Source organism: Clarias gariepinus, chromosome 18 (genome assembly GCF_024256425.1).
Source record: "Clarias gariepinus isolate MV-2021 ecotype Netherlands chromosome 18, CGAR_prim_01v2, whole genome shotgun sequence".
Taxonomy (NCBI): Eukaryota; Metazoa; Chordata; class Actinopteri; order Siluriformes; family Clariidae; genus Clarias; species Clarias gariepinus.
In genome coordinates, this window is record NC_071117.1 from 4,417,332 (window position 1) to 4,433,380 (window position 16,049).

General features: G+C 37.5%; 1 protein-coding gene across 1 annotated transcript; it reads left to right on the plus strand.

Moving 5' to 3' along the window:
* Positions 1-5,992: 5,992 nt before the first annotated feature.
* On the plus strand, positions 5,993-15,166 carry LOC128506889 (CMRF35-like molecule 7). The gene is made up of 6 exons (XM_053477501.1): positions 5,993-6,032; positions 10,196-10,516; positions 10,680-10,763; positions 11,808-11,912; positions 13,341-13,387; positions 14,794-15,166. Exons 1-6 carry the CDS (start codon positions 5,993-5,995, stop codon positions 15,019-15,021), a joined length of 825 nt encoding a protein of 274 aa, XP_053333476.1. The 3' UTR covers positions 15,022-15,166.
* Positions 15,167-16,049: the final 883 nt, after the last annotated feature.

The following is a 16,049-nucleotide window of genomic DNA, read 5'->3' on the forward strand; positions in this document are numbered from 1 at the left end:
AACAGCTGTTTAGCTCTAATCCTGTCAGCTCTTGTTACTGTGTGTGTATAAAAATGTTCTTACTTTTACTAGTCCAGACATCCAGCAATCACTAATTGGTGTTTTGTAAAGTAGCTACAGTTACAATATTTTGTTACAGTGACTAGAAGTGGGTTAAATCTATTAGGCAGCAAGGAAACATTTTGTACCTAAAGGTCGGAGAAACTCCTGGGATGTTCTTGATTTGTAGTGTTCAGCACGTACAAGGCTCACTGCTGCACATGGGAGTGAAGGCTGGCACGTGGAGTCCAATTCAATAGAAGAGCTACTGTAACACAAACTGATGAAAAGGTTAATGCTGCCACTGATAGACAAGAGGTCAGAACACACAGAGCATCACTGTGTTGGTGGCGAATGGGGGAACTTACATAATATTAGGCAGGTGGTCATTAATGTATTTCTGGTACAAGAAAAACAAACAAACAACAATTACAACAACAAATACATACAGTACTGTACAGGTATGAACAAGAACAACGACACACACTAAAGCAAGAACATGAAATGAAAAATGATTGCTGTTCTTTCAGCATTTAAAGTGGAACGTCTGTGTTATCATCTCAGAGCATCATTTCCAATCGCTTATATTAAACTACACAACCAAACATATAAAACTCACCATCGTCGCAATTCTTAGATATTTACTTTATATTAAATCACTCTTCGTCTCCCTTCTCATGTCTCCACAGGCTCTGAAACAGAGACACACACAGAGGTACGTGCCACTGATTTGCTTCAGGTATCACTTCTACAATCAGCTTATTTACAACCAGATTAATTTCTATTTTCCATTTCAGAAAAATCAAGATAGTGAAAACTACGAAAATGTTGTTCCTGTCCAAGAAAGAGAAAAATCCTATTTTTCTGAATCTGTATATCAGAGTTTAGACCCAGTCACAAAGGAAAGAGATTCCGTCTACCAGAGTCTAAACGTAACTAATAACTGGAGGGGGCAGAAATACTAAAAAACTCAAGTCACAAAGTACAAGTGTTGCCTAAAAACACACTTTACTACAAGTATAAATAAGATCTAAAGTGCAATTTAGGTACAAACGTACAAGTGCTCCACACATTTTATTTCTTCTGGATATCTATCAGACCAAATTACTAATAAACAGTAATATAAAAACAGTAATATAAAATCATATATTGATGATAATATACAGTAATTCAACATGAATATAAAAGTCTAGTAGAAATGAGTTTTCTGCAGAATCTCCAATGTTCATTACCTGTGTTCAGATTATTTACAAGTTTAACGCTTATTCTCTTGTAAGCATTTAAAAGTGATAAACATTATATTTTATATCAATGTAACCCTTGTGTGGTGTTTAAATGTTTAATAATAAGAAAAATTATATAATAATTTTTTTAACTCTGACTCTTTGGTCGTGGCTTATTTTCAGTGTATATATATATATATATATATAAACATTTTCAATGATCCTGTACACCCCCGCTACACATTTATATTACATAGAGGATGTTTGGGTCCACTAGACCCGGGGCTAATAAAAGTGTAAAAATTGTAGGTTCTGTGTACCTTCACTGTGCCCTCCTCCTGTCTGTGCCTGCTGTAAGTATGTGCGTGTAAGTAAGTGAAAATATTGTGTTTTGGCCTTTTCATTCAACACAGGGTTACATACCATATTGTGTCTGTTCTCAAATTCCTGCACACTTTACCCTCTGCCTTATGGGAGCCAATCTTTATTTGCTCCTATTATGTGTTTTTCATATCCCAATTTGGGGACCGGACACAATAAATATAACTTTGTGGTTCCTTAACACAACTTATCAAGATGGTGAAAATGTTATCTGTTCAGAAGACATTATAATTGAATTTGGAAGAGTAAGATGCTTTTGATGATGATGTAGAGGAAGATGATCACAGAAGCCCGTCAGCAGCTCGTAAGTGAAAAAATATGGATGTCAAAAAATTTGGAAAAGTAATGGTCTTCTTGCCCAAAGAAATGAGCCACCATGCATGGCTGCCGGTGTGATAAGGATTCAACCAGGGCCAACAGGGATGGCAGTTTCTCATGTGCAGGAAATTAAGTCTTCTTTTAAACTTTTCATCCCAGCTTCCATCCATTATTCTGGATTGCAATAATTTTTAAGGAAGGCATGTTTTTTGGTACCAAGAGAAAAAGTGATGGACCAAACCCATTTACATGCCCACTTTAGGGTTCTTATCTTTGTTGGAGTTTTCAGGTCCAAAGGGGAATCCATATGCAGGATGCAGAAACTGGCAGAGAATATTTCCATTCATGTCTCTGAACAAAACTTCCACATAATTTCCAGGATTGGACCGCCTCCCCCTATTGGCCTATATAACCCTTGGCCTATTATTCTAGGATGCAGCCAGTAACAACAAAAAGAAGTGCTGTGAAGTGTGTGGACCCAAGAAGGACAGAGAAACACTATGTACATTCATCAAGAACTGCATATGCACCACATACACAGTAAAACGCCACTCCTTATGTGTTGTATAGGCTGGTATAAAAAGGCAATGTGTTCAGTGGGGCTGATTTGTTGGCTAGACTGACATGGTTCAGCTTTTGTTGTGTAAAATGACGTGAATGTAGCGGTGCGGGTCTCACGAGGGGCAAAACCGCACATAAATTGTCCAGAACGGGCAGATCCACAGGTTGCTACCCCACAGAGTTCTAAACAGGAAAAGGTGCGGCCATTTAAAGACACGCGGTTGCCACGCAACGCCACAATCAGTGTGAATGCACCTCACCTGGCAGCGTGTTTATTTAAGGGTCCTGATACCTCCACACTTTGTGCGATCATTTAGGTAGCACTGGTAAGGTATCAGGGTCAAGACAAAGACAAAAAAGAAGGAAGGAAGGAAGGAAGGAAGACAGACAGACAGACACACAGACAGACAAAGCGCGCTGTTGAGAGACAGACAGACAATTCAATTCAATTCAATTTTATTTATATAGCGCTTTTAACAATGGTCATTGTCTCAAAGCAGCTTCACAAAGATGAAAGAAATTCACAAAAATTGAAAACAAAGACAGACAAACAAAGCGTGCTGTTGAGAAACAGAGGCAAAGCCCAAGAGGCAAAGCCCAAGCCTCTGCTTTCCTAAGACGCCGGCAAGAGAGTGAAAGAGAGCGGCACGCGTCAGTCCAGTGAGGATACTCCCGAGAGGATATTAGTTTTTATTGTTAGTTACCAGAGCCCCGTCTTTTCTCGTGTAGACAGCAGGGCTCTGTTTATTTTGTGTTTTCAGTTTTCGTTTTTTTCCTTTTAAGTTTATTAACTAATAATACCACACCATCTCCAAGCGGAAAGGTCTTCCCGTGCGCATCATAAGCCTCTCACAAGCTCCTATTTCATTGACCCTCTCAGAAGCCCTGCATTGAGGCTCTTATTAATATTATAACATCTCGTGGTGCAGCTCTCCAAAATGCAGCACATGACAGTGAAAGTTCTAATTAAGTTCACATAAATTAAAATCAATAGTTGCTTAATTTTTTAATCTGTTGCTTTTTTCACTCATATTGATAATTGATCTTTATTACATTTTATTTAAAAAAAAAAAAACAAGTAGCACTTTAATTCTTAAATGTGATCTAACAAAGGTAACGGGCAAATATTAACCATATATCCTGTGTATATTGCTTATAATTAGGATGAAGTAAACATCTATTTAGTATTTTAACACAAAATTGATTGAATGTGTTGAATTAAAAACTACAAAAAGCAGCGGATTGACCAGACCCGGAAAACTGGCTGAATAACAAAATATGAACACCACACAAGGGTTAATCTGTTAAAGTCATAATAATTATTTTTATGGTTACTTTTGACATGGCTGGACAAAAAGATGTGCACAAAGAACATTACAGATATAATGTTGAGTAACTTTCAGCATTGGTTTTATGGAAAAAAAGAGCCTTACAACAGTGCTGCTCTGCTGTACCTGTAGTTTCATGTTAAGGAAGCTATGGCTCTTCAGATGCTTAAAATAAATTTTGTTGGGATTTGGTGTAATAGACTAACACAAAGTTGCACATACTTGTGCGATGAAGAAATAGAATATTTTTTTTTTAAAGAAATTAATATTTAAAAAAGTGTGGTGTGCATTTGTGTTCAGCCTCCTTAAGTCAATAGTTTGTAGAGACACTTTTCACTGCAATTACAGCTGCAAGTATTTTGGGGTGTGTCTAACAGCTTCGCACATCTAGAGAGAAAAATATTTGCCTGTTCTTCTTTGCAAAATAGCTCAAGCACAGTCAGATTAGCTCAAGTCAATTCTCAGTTAGATTAAGGTCTAGACTTTGACTGGGCTATTCTTAACACATGAGTATCTTTGATCAATCAGAGCTTTTATGTTATTGATGAGGCTTCATGGGCTATTAGCAGATCACAAGACGGATGTTTGAATCATGTAATATTTTGAATACATTATATAATGCAACAGACATGAAGTAATTTTGGCTTACTCGCCTTTTTTGAATTGTTTTACTTTAGCCACATTTGTTGGGGGTTCAAGCAAAAACACATGTTTAAGGTCATGCCTGGAGCATCTCAAATGGATTTAAGTCCAGACTTTTTTTTTTTTAGTTATTGTGAACTTACTTTCATTTTTTAATCACTGTGAATGTGAGAAATGAAAGCTTAACAGACTAGCAATATTTTAAGTTTAATTAGTAAAGCATAAAACATTGAATAATGCATTAAGAGACACATTACTCAGTTACATAACTTTCAGTGTCTAGTTGAAATGTTTTCTACTATAAACTGGATCATTCAAATGTTGATAAAAAAAATATGATCAAAATACATCTCCATATCATACTCACAATCGTGTACATCTCACCCAAGTCTTACGGAGATGTAAGGTAGTCTCTCTCCATGATGTGCTGGTGTGTATCACAGTATGGTAGAGGGCCTGAGCCATACACTCCTCATTTTTGTCTAGCTCATCTCTTTCAAGGTGACCACACCTCCTCTTCTTTTACCTGTTACTTCTGTCTCATCTCATAAACATGTGTAAAGTTGAAAATTGAATTAAAGTGCTTTGTTCAGTTCCACAGAATAAAGTAATATTCATGAAAACTTTTCCACATTGCAAAGTGTTTACTGGCTGCTGAATAATCAGAGGGAAACCTTTATGTATTTAAACATCTAACATTTGCTCATGTACTTATTTTACTCCTTCTTAGATTATGGCTCAGAAATTATTCATGACCTTCCATTGGTCGATGTCAGACCAGGAACAGCTACGCAGGAATCATGATAATAAAAGGGGGAAAGCGTCCTCTCCTTGTCCCTGTCCCAGGCTCTGGATCATGGCTGGTCTTATTGGGTTACAGCACTTATATAAGTCCAGATGTTACTGAACTCAAAACTTTCAGGTGTATGAGCATGCAGAGGTACAGGTCAAACCCTGCCCTAGTCTCCCTCTTTCTGCGTCTTATTAAGCATGTTTCTATTCTTTCTTGGAGAACATTACAGTATTCACTCATGATAAGTTCTATTCTATTCTATTCTATTCTATTCTATCCTAATGGAGTGGATCTAGATCACTCAGATATTACAGACACTAATATTAAAGGTTGATAAAACAAAACATATACTCTAGCTTCTACATTAGTTTACATTGCAAGTACACGAGTTCACTGCTAATAACATTAACAACATAACCGAAAATGTCTTATAGCAGCTGAGCTTAACACACACACACACACACACAGGCACGTGCACACACACACACACACACACCCACACACACACACACACACACGCACACACTTCCTGAGCGGTTTTCTGTCACTGGCTGAAAAAGTGGAAGTGACCAAGTGTTAATTTATTCTAACATCACAAAAATAGACCGTGTACAGTCACAGAGACAGAGACAGTGAGTGTGTGTACGATAACTAACAGAACATTTTTAATTATTATTATCTGAGGAGTTTGTGAGTCTGGATGTAGAATGGAGATGGTCCTCATCTTCACCTTCTGCCTGATTCTAGGTAAGTACAAACACTTCCAAATCCTCATCAGTCTCAGTGTTCAGTATCAGTGTCACATTAAAGCTTTGCACTGATGGACATTTAGCACAGAACTTTTATAGAGAGGTTCCAGTGTTTAAAGTAGTGAAGTTCTCAGGGGTGCTGAGAGCTCCTGGTTATCTTCAGAAGCACACAGAGGAGCTTCCACTTCACTTACTGCATGAGGAAACCTACATGTTCAAGTCACCTACACATGGGAACATTATCTCTACTTATTTTCAGTGTAAAATTGACTTTGAAGAGTTTGTGTATCTGTATACGAGCTGAACAACAGTCCTTAACTACAGGTTATGTGTTTAAAGATCAGGACTAATGCTTTATCAGTGCAGTCGGCCTGCAGTCTCATCTCTCTTCTTCCTGTTGTTCAACACAGAATGTTAACAGAATGTGAGTTCTGTTGTTCAACACATTTTACAGAATGTAAGTTTAGTGTTTTCTATCGAGTCTAGCCAAGAGCAGATAGTCCTGTTGTAGGACGTGTAGGATTTAGATTGTATAATTTTTTCTTTTTTAAATACCTGTATTGGTTTTTGCATATTATTCAAATTCTCTGACCGAGTAATTTGATTGGACAACAGGCATTCTGGTTTTAACATGCATTAATGACACTAACTGTGTGTCTCACCATGCGTGAGAGTAGGTCTGTACGGTCCGCAGTACTGAGAAGAGAGCAGCTGGCTGACAAAACCAACATTCACAACCAGTCACTGAAGCACTTTCAGCAAGAACACACATCTGATAACGGTATGTCGTGTCAGCAACTTGCTGTGTCCTTAGTATTGGTATATGTTTTCTTAGCCCAGTCTTGACATTTCAACATTTGTGCCTTGTTCTGTGGCGGTTGGGCTTCAGCCTTCCTTACCTTGACCATGTCTCTGAGCACTGACCACCTTGTACTTCAGGGCACACCAGGTAATTTGTACTGTAGTTCTGGAATATGACACCACTGGAGGATAATGAATTCCTGGTAGCTTCACATTAAATTCTTCTCAAATTTTTGCCACTGTTTTTCTCAACACATTTTTTGCAATCATGTTAACTTTTTGCAACAAATTGTTTGATGGTTCTCTGATTGCACCCCAACATCTCACAGACTTCTTAAAATTTTTGACTGTTCAGAGTAAGTTAAATCTATTTTTTGCTTCCATTTTGCCCAAGGAAAAGAAGCTGCCTAATAATTAGACACACCATGATATAGGATGTTGATATTAAATATAAAATAAATCTTGTAAGTTTCTCGGGACTGTCCATGTCCTCCATGTCCTTTATTCCCTTCACCTTTTAGCTACATACTGTAGTACCAGTAAGAAGTACTTAAAACTACTCTCAGCCTGTTAATAACACTAACTGTTGGTCACCAGCTCCGCCAGTTGCAGTTGATTAGTTCCGCCAGGTCTGAAAGGATACGTGTTGGCAGAGCAGAATAACTGTTTAAACAGAGAAACAAAACATGATATGCTGATAATAAATGGTGTTTGTGGATCTGTTGTATAAAAGAAATATCACACTCAAGGTTGAGTGTTAATGTTGTGTACGGAATAGCATCATAACTGTGATATCTTCAGTATTCGGGCTGCATTCTAGTGCCAAGCTTGTGGGGATTTTACTAATTAAAAAAGTCTGAGAACAGGAAGGGTTATGATTGGTCCACCATGTGGCGCAGTGAAATCAAGTACTAAGAAATCCAAATGGTTTTCCAGAGAAAACAGCACCGAATATATATATATATATAAATATATATATATATATATATATATATATATATATATATATATGTACACTCAACAAAAATATAAACGCAACACCTTTGTTTCTGCTCCGATTTTTCATGAGATGGCCTTAAAGATCTAAAATTCATTTCAGATACACAATATTACCATTTCTCTCAAACATTGTTCACAAATCAGTCTGAATGTGTGATAGTGAGCTCTTCTGCTTTGCTGAGATAATCCATCCCACCTCACAGGTGTGCCACATCAAGATGCTGATCTGACATCATGAGTAGTGCACAGGTGTACCTTATACTGCACAGAGATACCGTGATGAGATCCTGAGGCCCATTGTTGTGCCATACATCCATGAACATCACCTCATGTTTCAGCAAGATAATGCTCGGCCCCACGTTGCAAGGATCTGTACACAGTTCTTGGAAGCTGAAAATGTCCCAGTTCTTGCATGGACAGCATACTCACCAGACATGTCACCCGTTGAGCATGTTTGGGATGTGCTTGACCGGCGTATACGACAGCGTGTACCAGTTCCCACTAATATCCAACAACTTCGCACAGCCATTGAAGAGGAGTGGACCAACATTCCACAGGCCACAATTGACAATCTGATAAACTCTATGCAAAGAAGATGTGTTGCACTGCATGAGGCAAATGGTGGTCACACCAGATACTGACCGGTTCTGAGTCCCCAGACCCCCAATAAAGCAAAAAAAAACTGCACATTCCAGGGTGGCCTTTTATTGTGGGCAGTATAAGGTACACCTGTGCACTACTCATGATGTCAGATCAGCATCTTGATGTGGCACACCTGTGAGGTGGGATGGATTATCTCAGCAAAGCAGAAGTGCTCACTATCACAAATTTAGACTGATTTGTGAACAATGTTTGAGAGAAATAGTAATATTGTGTATCTGGAATGAATTTTAGATCTTTAAGTCCATCTCATGAAAAATCGGAGCAGAAACAAAGGTGGTGCGTTTATATTTTTGTTGAGTGTATATATATATATATATATATATATATATATATATATATATATATATATATATAAAACAAACCAAATTTCACTGAAAAACTGAAACTAAACTGAAACTTTTCTAAACAGCAGCACTGTAAGCATAAGTCTAAATAACTAAAAGTTAGTTAACATTCATATAGTACAATTTCTGGTCCAGGGGGAAAATAGAAAAAAAAAAAACAGTACAGAAAGAGACGGCTGCAGCATTGCAAAATAATCAAACCTGTAATCACAGAAAAAGATACTGTAGTCCTTTCTGCCCTTAAACACTTAAAAGTAAAACACCCAAAAGTTCATTCCTACAGTAACATCACAGCTGAGCTGATATACAGTACATCAGCACTCCCTCTCATGCAATACTGCGTCATTATGCAACACTACACACACACACACACACACACACACACACACACACACACACACACAGGAACGTACCATATAGATGTTATTAAAACTTGTTCTATTCTGCTGCATCTTCTCTCACAATTGTCACATCATTTATTTAATATTCATCATTATTTGTCATCACAGACACTTCAAAATAATTATCAGTGTTAGATTAAAACTTTGCACTGATAGACATTTATTACTAAAGCAGATTATTAAAGCATCACAGACAGTCCAGCCGAGAGCAGATAACACTGTTGCATTTTATCAGCAACTTTGAACTGGGGATCAAACCTGGTTCACTGACACGGTAAAGGAAGTGTGATGTAGCAATGAGCTACAATAAAGAGTAGAAAACAACAATGTAATAAAAAAATATATTGTAGCATCAAAATTAATAAATGAACAGCCTGAGGAAAGAGTTGAATAAAAACAATTTAGAATTTCTAAGAGAAACACAAATTCAGTCTAATCAGTAATCTACAAAGTCAAATGCATAAAGTGAGCACACACAGTACAACTAGAGATCCACAGATTCAGGAGTAAGAAGAAAACATCCAATAATAAAATAAAAATAGTTAATAAAATAAAATTTCAGTTAGGGAGTAGAGGACAAGGTATACATGCAGTGTGTCTCAATTTAGGGTCACATCCTTTGAAGAACATATTTGAAGCATGGACCCCCCCCCCCCCCCCCCCCCTCCCCCCCCCCCCCACACACACACACACACACACTCTCTCTAGCTTGCAGACAAGGGGGGGGGAATTGGCTCAGTTGTGATCATGTGACTCTCTACGTCAAAACAAGAAGCGCATGCGTGCTACATGACACTCGATGATACTGAGTACTCATATATAAAGAATCCCTCGTTTTTTTCAAGTCAAAAGACACACATGCAATATTTTGCTACAGACTTATTCTGCTCTTGTCTTATATGTTACACCATGGTCCTAGATCATATTTCATTCCACTGTATATTATTCTCCAGCTGGTACTGATGATGTAACTACAGTAACTGGATACAGAGGACGATCAGTTCAAATTAAATGTTCCTACACATCTGGATATGAAAACTACAACAAGTATCTCTGCAGAGGTAAATGTTCCACCTGGGACCTTAAAGACGTTCCTGTTCAGTCTGGATCTCCTGCTAAAGACTCCAGATTCTCTCTGTATGACAACACAACAGCCAAAGTCTTCACTGTCACCATCACTGATCTGAGACCAGAGGATGGAGGAACTTACTGGTGTGGGATAGATCGGGCAGGGAAGGATATTTACACAGAGATTCTACTGCTGGTTAAAACAGGTGAGTGTTAAACGAAGCAGAGTAAACTATCCCACACATTAATTCATTTGTTATAAACATATTGTGATTGTGATAAATTAGACTCAATATCAGGATCTTTAATCCAGATACTGTAATGTTAATCTGGAACATAAAACGAACTGCTTTCATTCCATTTTTTCAGATGTTCTTACCACGACTACTGTCTCACACACCACACACTCCCTGAGTACATCAGTACATGCTGAGAGCACACACTCATCATCAGGTATGAACTTCTTGATTGTCCTCATGTCGTATATTTTTATTTCAGCTAATCCACAAATTGATGTTACCTTCTCAACCACCGCTCGCCCATCGCAGGGTTCGTACAATATCATGTGTTCTTTGTCTTCTACAGGATTATTTTTTTTCTCATCTACACCAGGAAGTGAACACAGATCAAACCATTTTGGACAAATAATTAACCAAACATTTGGTGCTAAATTGAAACAAATAACACCTCACATCTTTTCATGAGCATTTTTCTACATCTACATTATCCTCATCTACTTTACATTGCAGATCTTTTGCAAAAAAATAAAAATAAAATAATAATAATAATAATAATAATGATAATAATAATAATAATAATAATATGGTCTCTGTCCTGGTGCTCAGTCTGCTGAAGGAGGTTAAAACTGCAGCCCCAGTGACATTCCTACCTATTATTGTACTTCCACATGTGTGGTATTTATTCAGGTTAAATCTACACATGGTTCACCTACACCTCCCTCAGTCTGGTCTGTCTGAGCAGGTCTGGTTTCTACATTTCCAGTTTCAGTGGTTTGAAAACATTCACCATAAACTTTGTTTAACTCATGCAGTGTTTAGTCTGTTTGAATGTGACCCTGGTGTTTGACTGACTGTGGTCCTGTACACTGCAGAACAATGTCATTAGGGACGCATCAGTATCATCAGGTATTGGTGTAACACTGTGGTCATGTACTCATACTGTAGAACTGTTACATTACTGTTACACCAGTAGAACATTGCAGCACTGCTTCTCTCTCTGTAGTCTGTTTTAACAGTGTGTCTCTTCATCTGCCTGTATTTCACTTGCCAGCTGTGTTCTATTTTGATATGCATAAAAAAAGCATATTTAAGAATTATAGAATTAATGATTACATTTGGGAAAAGACTAAACAACAATGTTATAAACTGCAGCTGGTAAAGATAACCCTAGCCCTCTTTCAAATGAAAGCAAGAGATCCAATTGATCAGAACATGAGTTTAATTTAGATTACACAGTACGATGATGTCTCTCTTCCAGGATTTCCAACTCTTACAGTCGTCATTAGTGTGTCTGTGATTCTGGTGCTGGTTCTCATTGCCCTTATACTCACTGTCGTTCTACAGAGAAAAGACAAGACCCAAGGTACTATAAACACACACACACACACACACACACACAAACACAAATATAGTTTCATTTACACAACACTTTAAAGTGTTAACAAATAAAGAGAAAAGTCTAAAGATGTCCATGTGTGGGGGTGAAAATGTAAAGCAGGTAAAAATGTTTGAGGTTGTCACTGGAACATGATGACAGGTATGAAATAATTATTAAATTGTTGGTATAATAAATGTATACAGTTAAGATGTATAATAGACTGCCTGTGGACAAATTAGTTTCAACACACATTGTGCACTTGTCTTTTGTGACATTCTGACTTTAAAGTACAAAATAAAATCAATCTGATCTCATGTGCTACAGATCCTTAAACACATTTCATTACCATGGAAATCTAAAAGTACAAGTTATTTCTTTTAACTCACATTATTGTTACAACATAATACACTGCATAGCCAAAAACGTCTAAACACCAAAATCTTCCTGGGCCACCTTTTTCTTTCACAGCCACTGTCTGCCATGGCATTGTTTAAACACCCATGCATTCAACGCCCATCTCTCATCATCTCAGGACTCTGGTTCATGTGTGAAAATAATTCCTCACACTCCCAAAACCTCCCTTTCACACTCTAAGTCCTGGAATATGGCGGGTGCCATCAGGGAAGAAAACTTCCATAGATGTGATAACCTGGTGATTCAGTACATTCAGGTGGTCAGCTGACTTCATTTTATTGCCACATAACGTTGCTGAGTCTGGCAACAAAAAAACTACAAAAAAAGACAAATAAGCTATATTTGTTATTTACGCAAAATTAACTAGCTTCTCAGCTAATTGAAAGCATGCCTGACAGATATTACCGATGAAATTATGAAGAAGTTTCTTTATAGCTGTGAACTTACAAAGTGAACATCTACCTGGCATTTCTATTTCAAGCATGATTATTAGCTAACAAAATAATACACCAGTTAGGCGGATGAGTAGATAAACTACTGGCTTCTGGATATTTCTTGAAAAAGTTGAGGAAGTAAAACTCACATCCTGTCCTGTCCACAATTCAAAATGGAGTTTTAATTGAAGGAACCAGTGACACCAGTGGGTTGCTTATCAGAGGGTCCAGGGCCTAATCCCTGCCACCACCAGGTTGCCTTTGTTAGGGCACTTAACCCTACTGTATGCCCAGATGCAGGGTGCTCTCAGTGCCAGTCCCACATCTGGGGAAAATTGTGAGTTATGGCAGGAAGGACATCCGGCTCCTGTGGCAGTAACTTATGGATCAAATGATCTGATGTGGCGACATGAGAAAGGGAAACAGGGAAAGGGAAAGATGTGAGAAAGGGAAAAAGCCCATGAAAATTATTATTATTATTATTATTGTTGTTTGTGTTTATATTTAAATTTGTCATTTAGCCTTAATGTAAAATGGTTAAATGTGTTTTCTCCCCCACTCTCAGCCTCCTCTCCTGGCCAACCTGCACAAAGTTCCTCAGCTCTCCATATGGTAAGTTGCGTTTGTCCAAAATCTTCTTTGGGGTCAACAACCTACAGAAACAGTGTGGTGGATAGACACATGTTTAAATCCAGTACTGATGAATGTAATCAAACCCACAAACCCCAGCAATTAACAGATGAGTTTTTACATTCGTGTTTGAGCAAAACAATCCCTAAACTGTGCTGCACACTGACTCTCCAGGCGTAACCTTGATCATCACTGGACTAAAACAAACACTTGCAATAGCTGGGTTTCTGTTACAATTTGTACGTGTGAAGGTGAATTATAAACAAAATCCTTGTTATGTTTTAGGTCAAATACTTAGATTTGACACCACGTGTTTTACACATTGGACAATAACAATGGGTTTATCCACTCTTTCGGAATTCAAATTCAGGACTCGAGACAAAGCACACAAGTTAAAAAGCAATTATATTTCCAGTGTGCCACAGGGAGGACTGAACTTAATAATGAAACTGGTCTTGGTAGGTCTGACATTTACCTAGACCAAAGACAAACATGTACTGTCTATAAAACAAGGAAACACCCCTTTGTAATAAAGCTGACAGGAAGTCTATAGTAACTCTCACATTCATCCTTTACAACCTGCATCTCAGCACAGACAAAACATCAAACCTTGATGAGGAGGGGCTACAACAGCAGAAGTCCACATTATGTTTGACCTCTGAAAGCCTGCTGATTATCTGTAAAACAGGATGGACTGGGACCATGAATGTAAACGCAAATCAGTTTTATTAAGTGCAAATCTATTAACAAGCATTATTTTATAATTAATTTTCATGTGACAAGAGACATATGTCATCGTTTCTGCCTGGTTGGATTCTCTACCTGAGAATGCGGATATTGAGTGGAGGAGCTGTAGTTAATTCAAATTGAGTGACTCAGGTGGTTAAGGCTCTGGGTTACTGATGGTGGGTTGGAGATTTAAGCCCCAGCACCACCATGCTGCAAATGTTGAGCCACCATCTACTGTACATGGTGCTGTCACAGACTGTCAAGTCCTTAAGCAAGGCCCTTATCCTTATCCGCTCCAGGGATGGTGTGTCCTGGGTGACCCTCCAAAATGACCCCAGGTCCAAACGGGGATATACAGGAAAGCCACAAAGAAGGGAGACTATATTAAAACTCTGCACACACACACACACACACACACACACACACACACACACACTTGAAGCCTGGACTTGAACCCTTAACCCTGGAGGTGTGAAGCCACAGTGATAACCAATATGCCAATGCAGGCCACCAAACTTATGACAAATTGAATAAAAACAAATCTATACCAAACTTAGACTGTATCTACAATCTTAACTATTAAGTGCTTAATATTTTACAGGAATGCATTTTTATGTTTTGTACACACTTCACACTTTTTTTTCTCTTCCTCTGGTCAGGTTCCATGTCCTATCTATGATTTTGAGGAGACTGAAGACAGCAGATGTCTTTCTAACACACTTTACTCCACTGCTCTGCCTCCCTCAATCCCGTCTGAGATTTATTCCAACACTGGATTAAACACAGTTCCGCCTGATTCACTAGCTGGTGTTGCTCCGCCAACAGTCGAGAAATTTGATGAAAGTTCAATGTATGCAGCAGTGAGTTTTGACACCATGTCTAATTGATCAGATCCATGTGAATATGCTACTGTTAACAAAAATAGATAGATATCACTAGTTAGCCTACTTCAGAATGCTAATAATTCTGAGCTATTTTTAATTTGCGTCTAACATTACATTAGAGTTTGTTGTGCTATAGTGCTGATTGGTCAGTAGGTTTACTTTAACTTTCTATAACACCAGAGTGGATTTAAAAAGTATGCCATAAACGTGTATGAAAATTTGCTGTACATGTCTGATTTTACTTTTGTTTAACACAATATTATAAAGTAAGATTAAGTATGCAGAGTAGAATGATGAAATATTCATGAACTTGTTTATATTTCTTTTTTATAAAATATGGAATAATAATGTAAGGGGTAATATAGCACTGTAACCGGTATCGGTATGGGCTAGGTTCGACCGTCTAGAGAACTTTATTAATCCCAGAGGGAAAATGTTTTGCTTGCTTTGATTAATTTACCAAAAAAGAAGAAATTAGATTAGACAAGGAAAAAAAAGAAAGAAAAATTAAGAAAAATAGCAATAAATAGAAGATAATTAATAAACACAATAATAACAAAATAACACAATTTACAATTAAATAATCCTCTGGTCTATACCAGCCCAGTATTTAACATTATTTATCCTGTTTCTGTGAGAAGCACTTGATGGACCGGACATCAAACACTTTCCCCCTCGTATGTAACAAGCTGAAGATTCTCTGTAAAAGGGAAGTGTTAAAAATCTACAAGTGATTCTTAAAGCCAATTCTGACATTTTTAGTCAGATTTTACTAGGTTGTCAATAAAGATAAAGCTTTAATAATGCATCAAGGATGTTTTTTGTCATTATCATTGTATTTTTTTTTATTCTTATTTCCTAGTTTTCAACAAGAATGTCATTTCCTATTTTTGTCTTGATGCTGTATCTCACTCTATCTTTTTCTCTTTTCACAGTATGTATATATATATATCCTCATGAACAATTTGAGAATTAAATTGCACATCAGTCACATGTTCGAACACATTATCTTAACTATTAAACTACAGTGT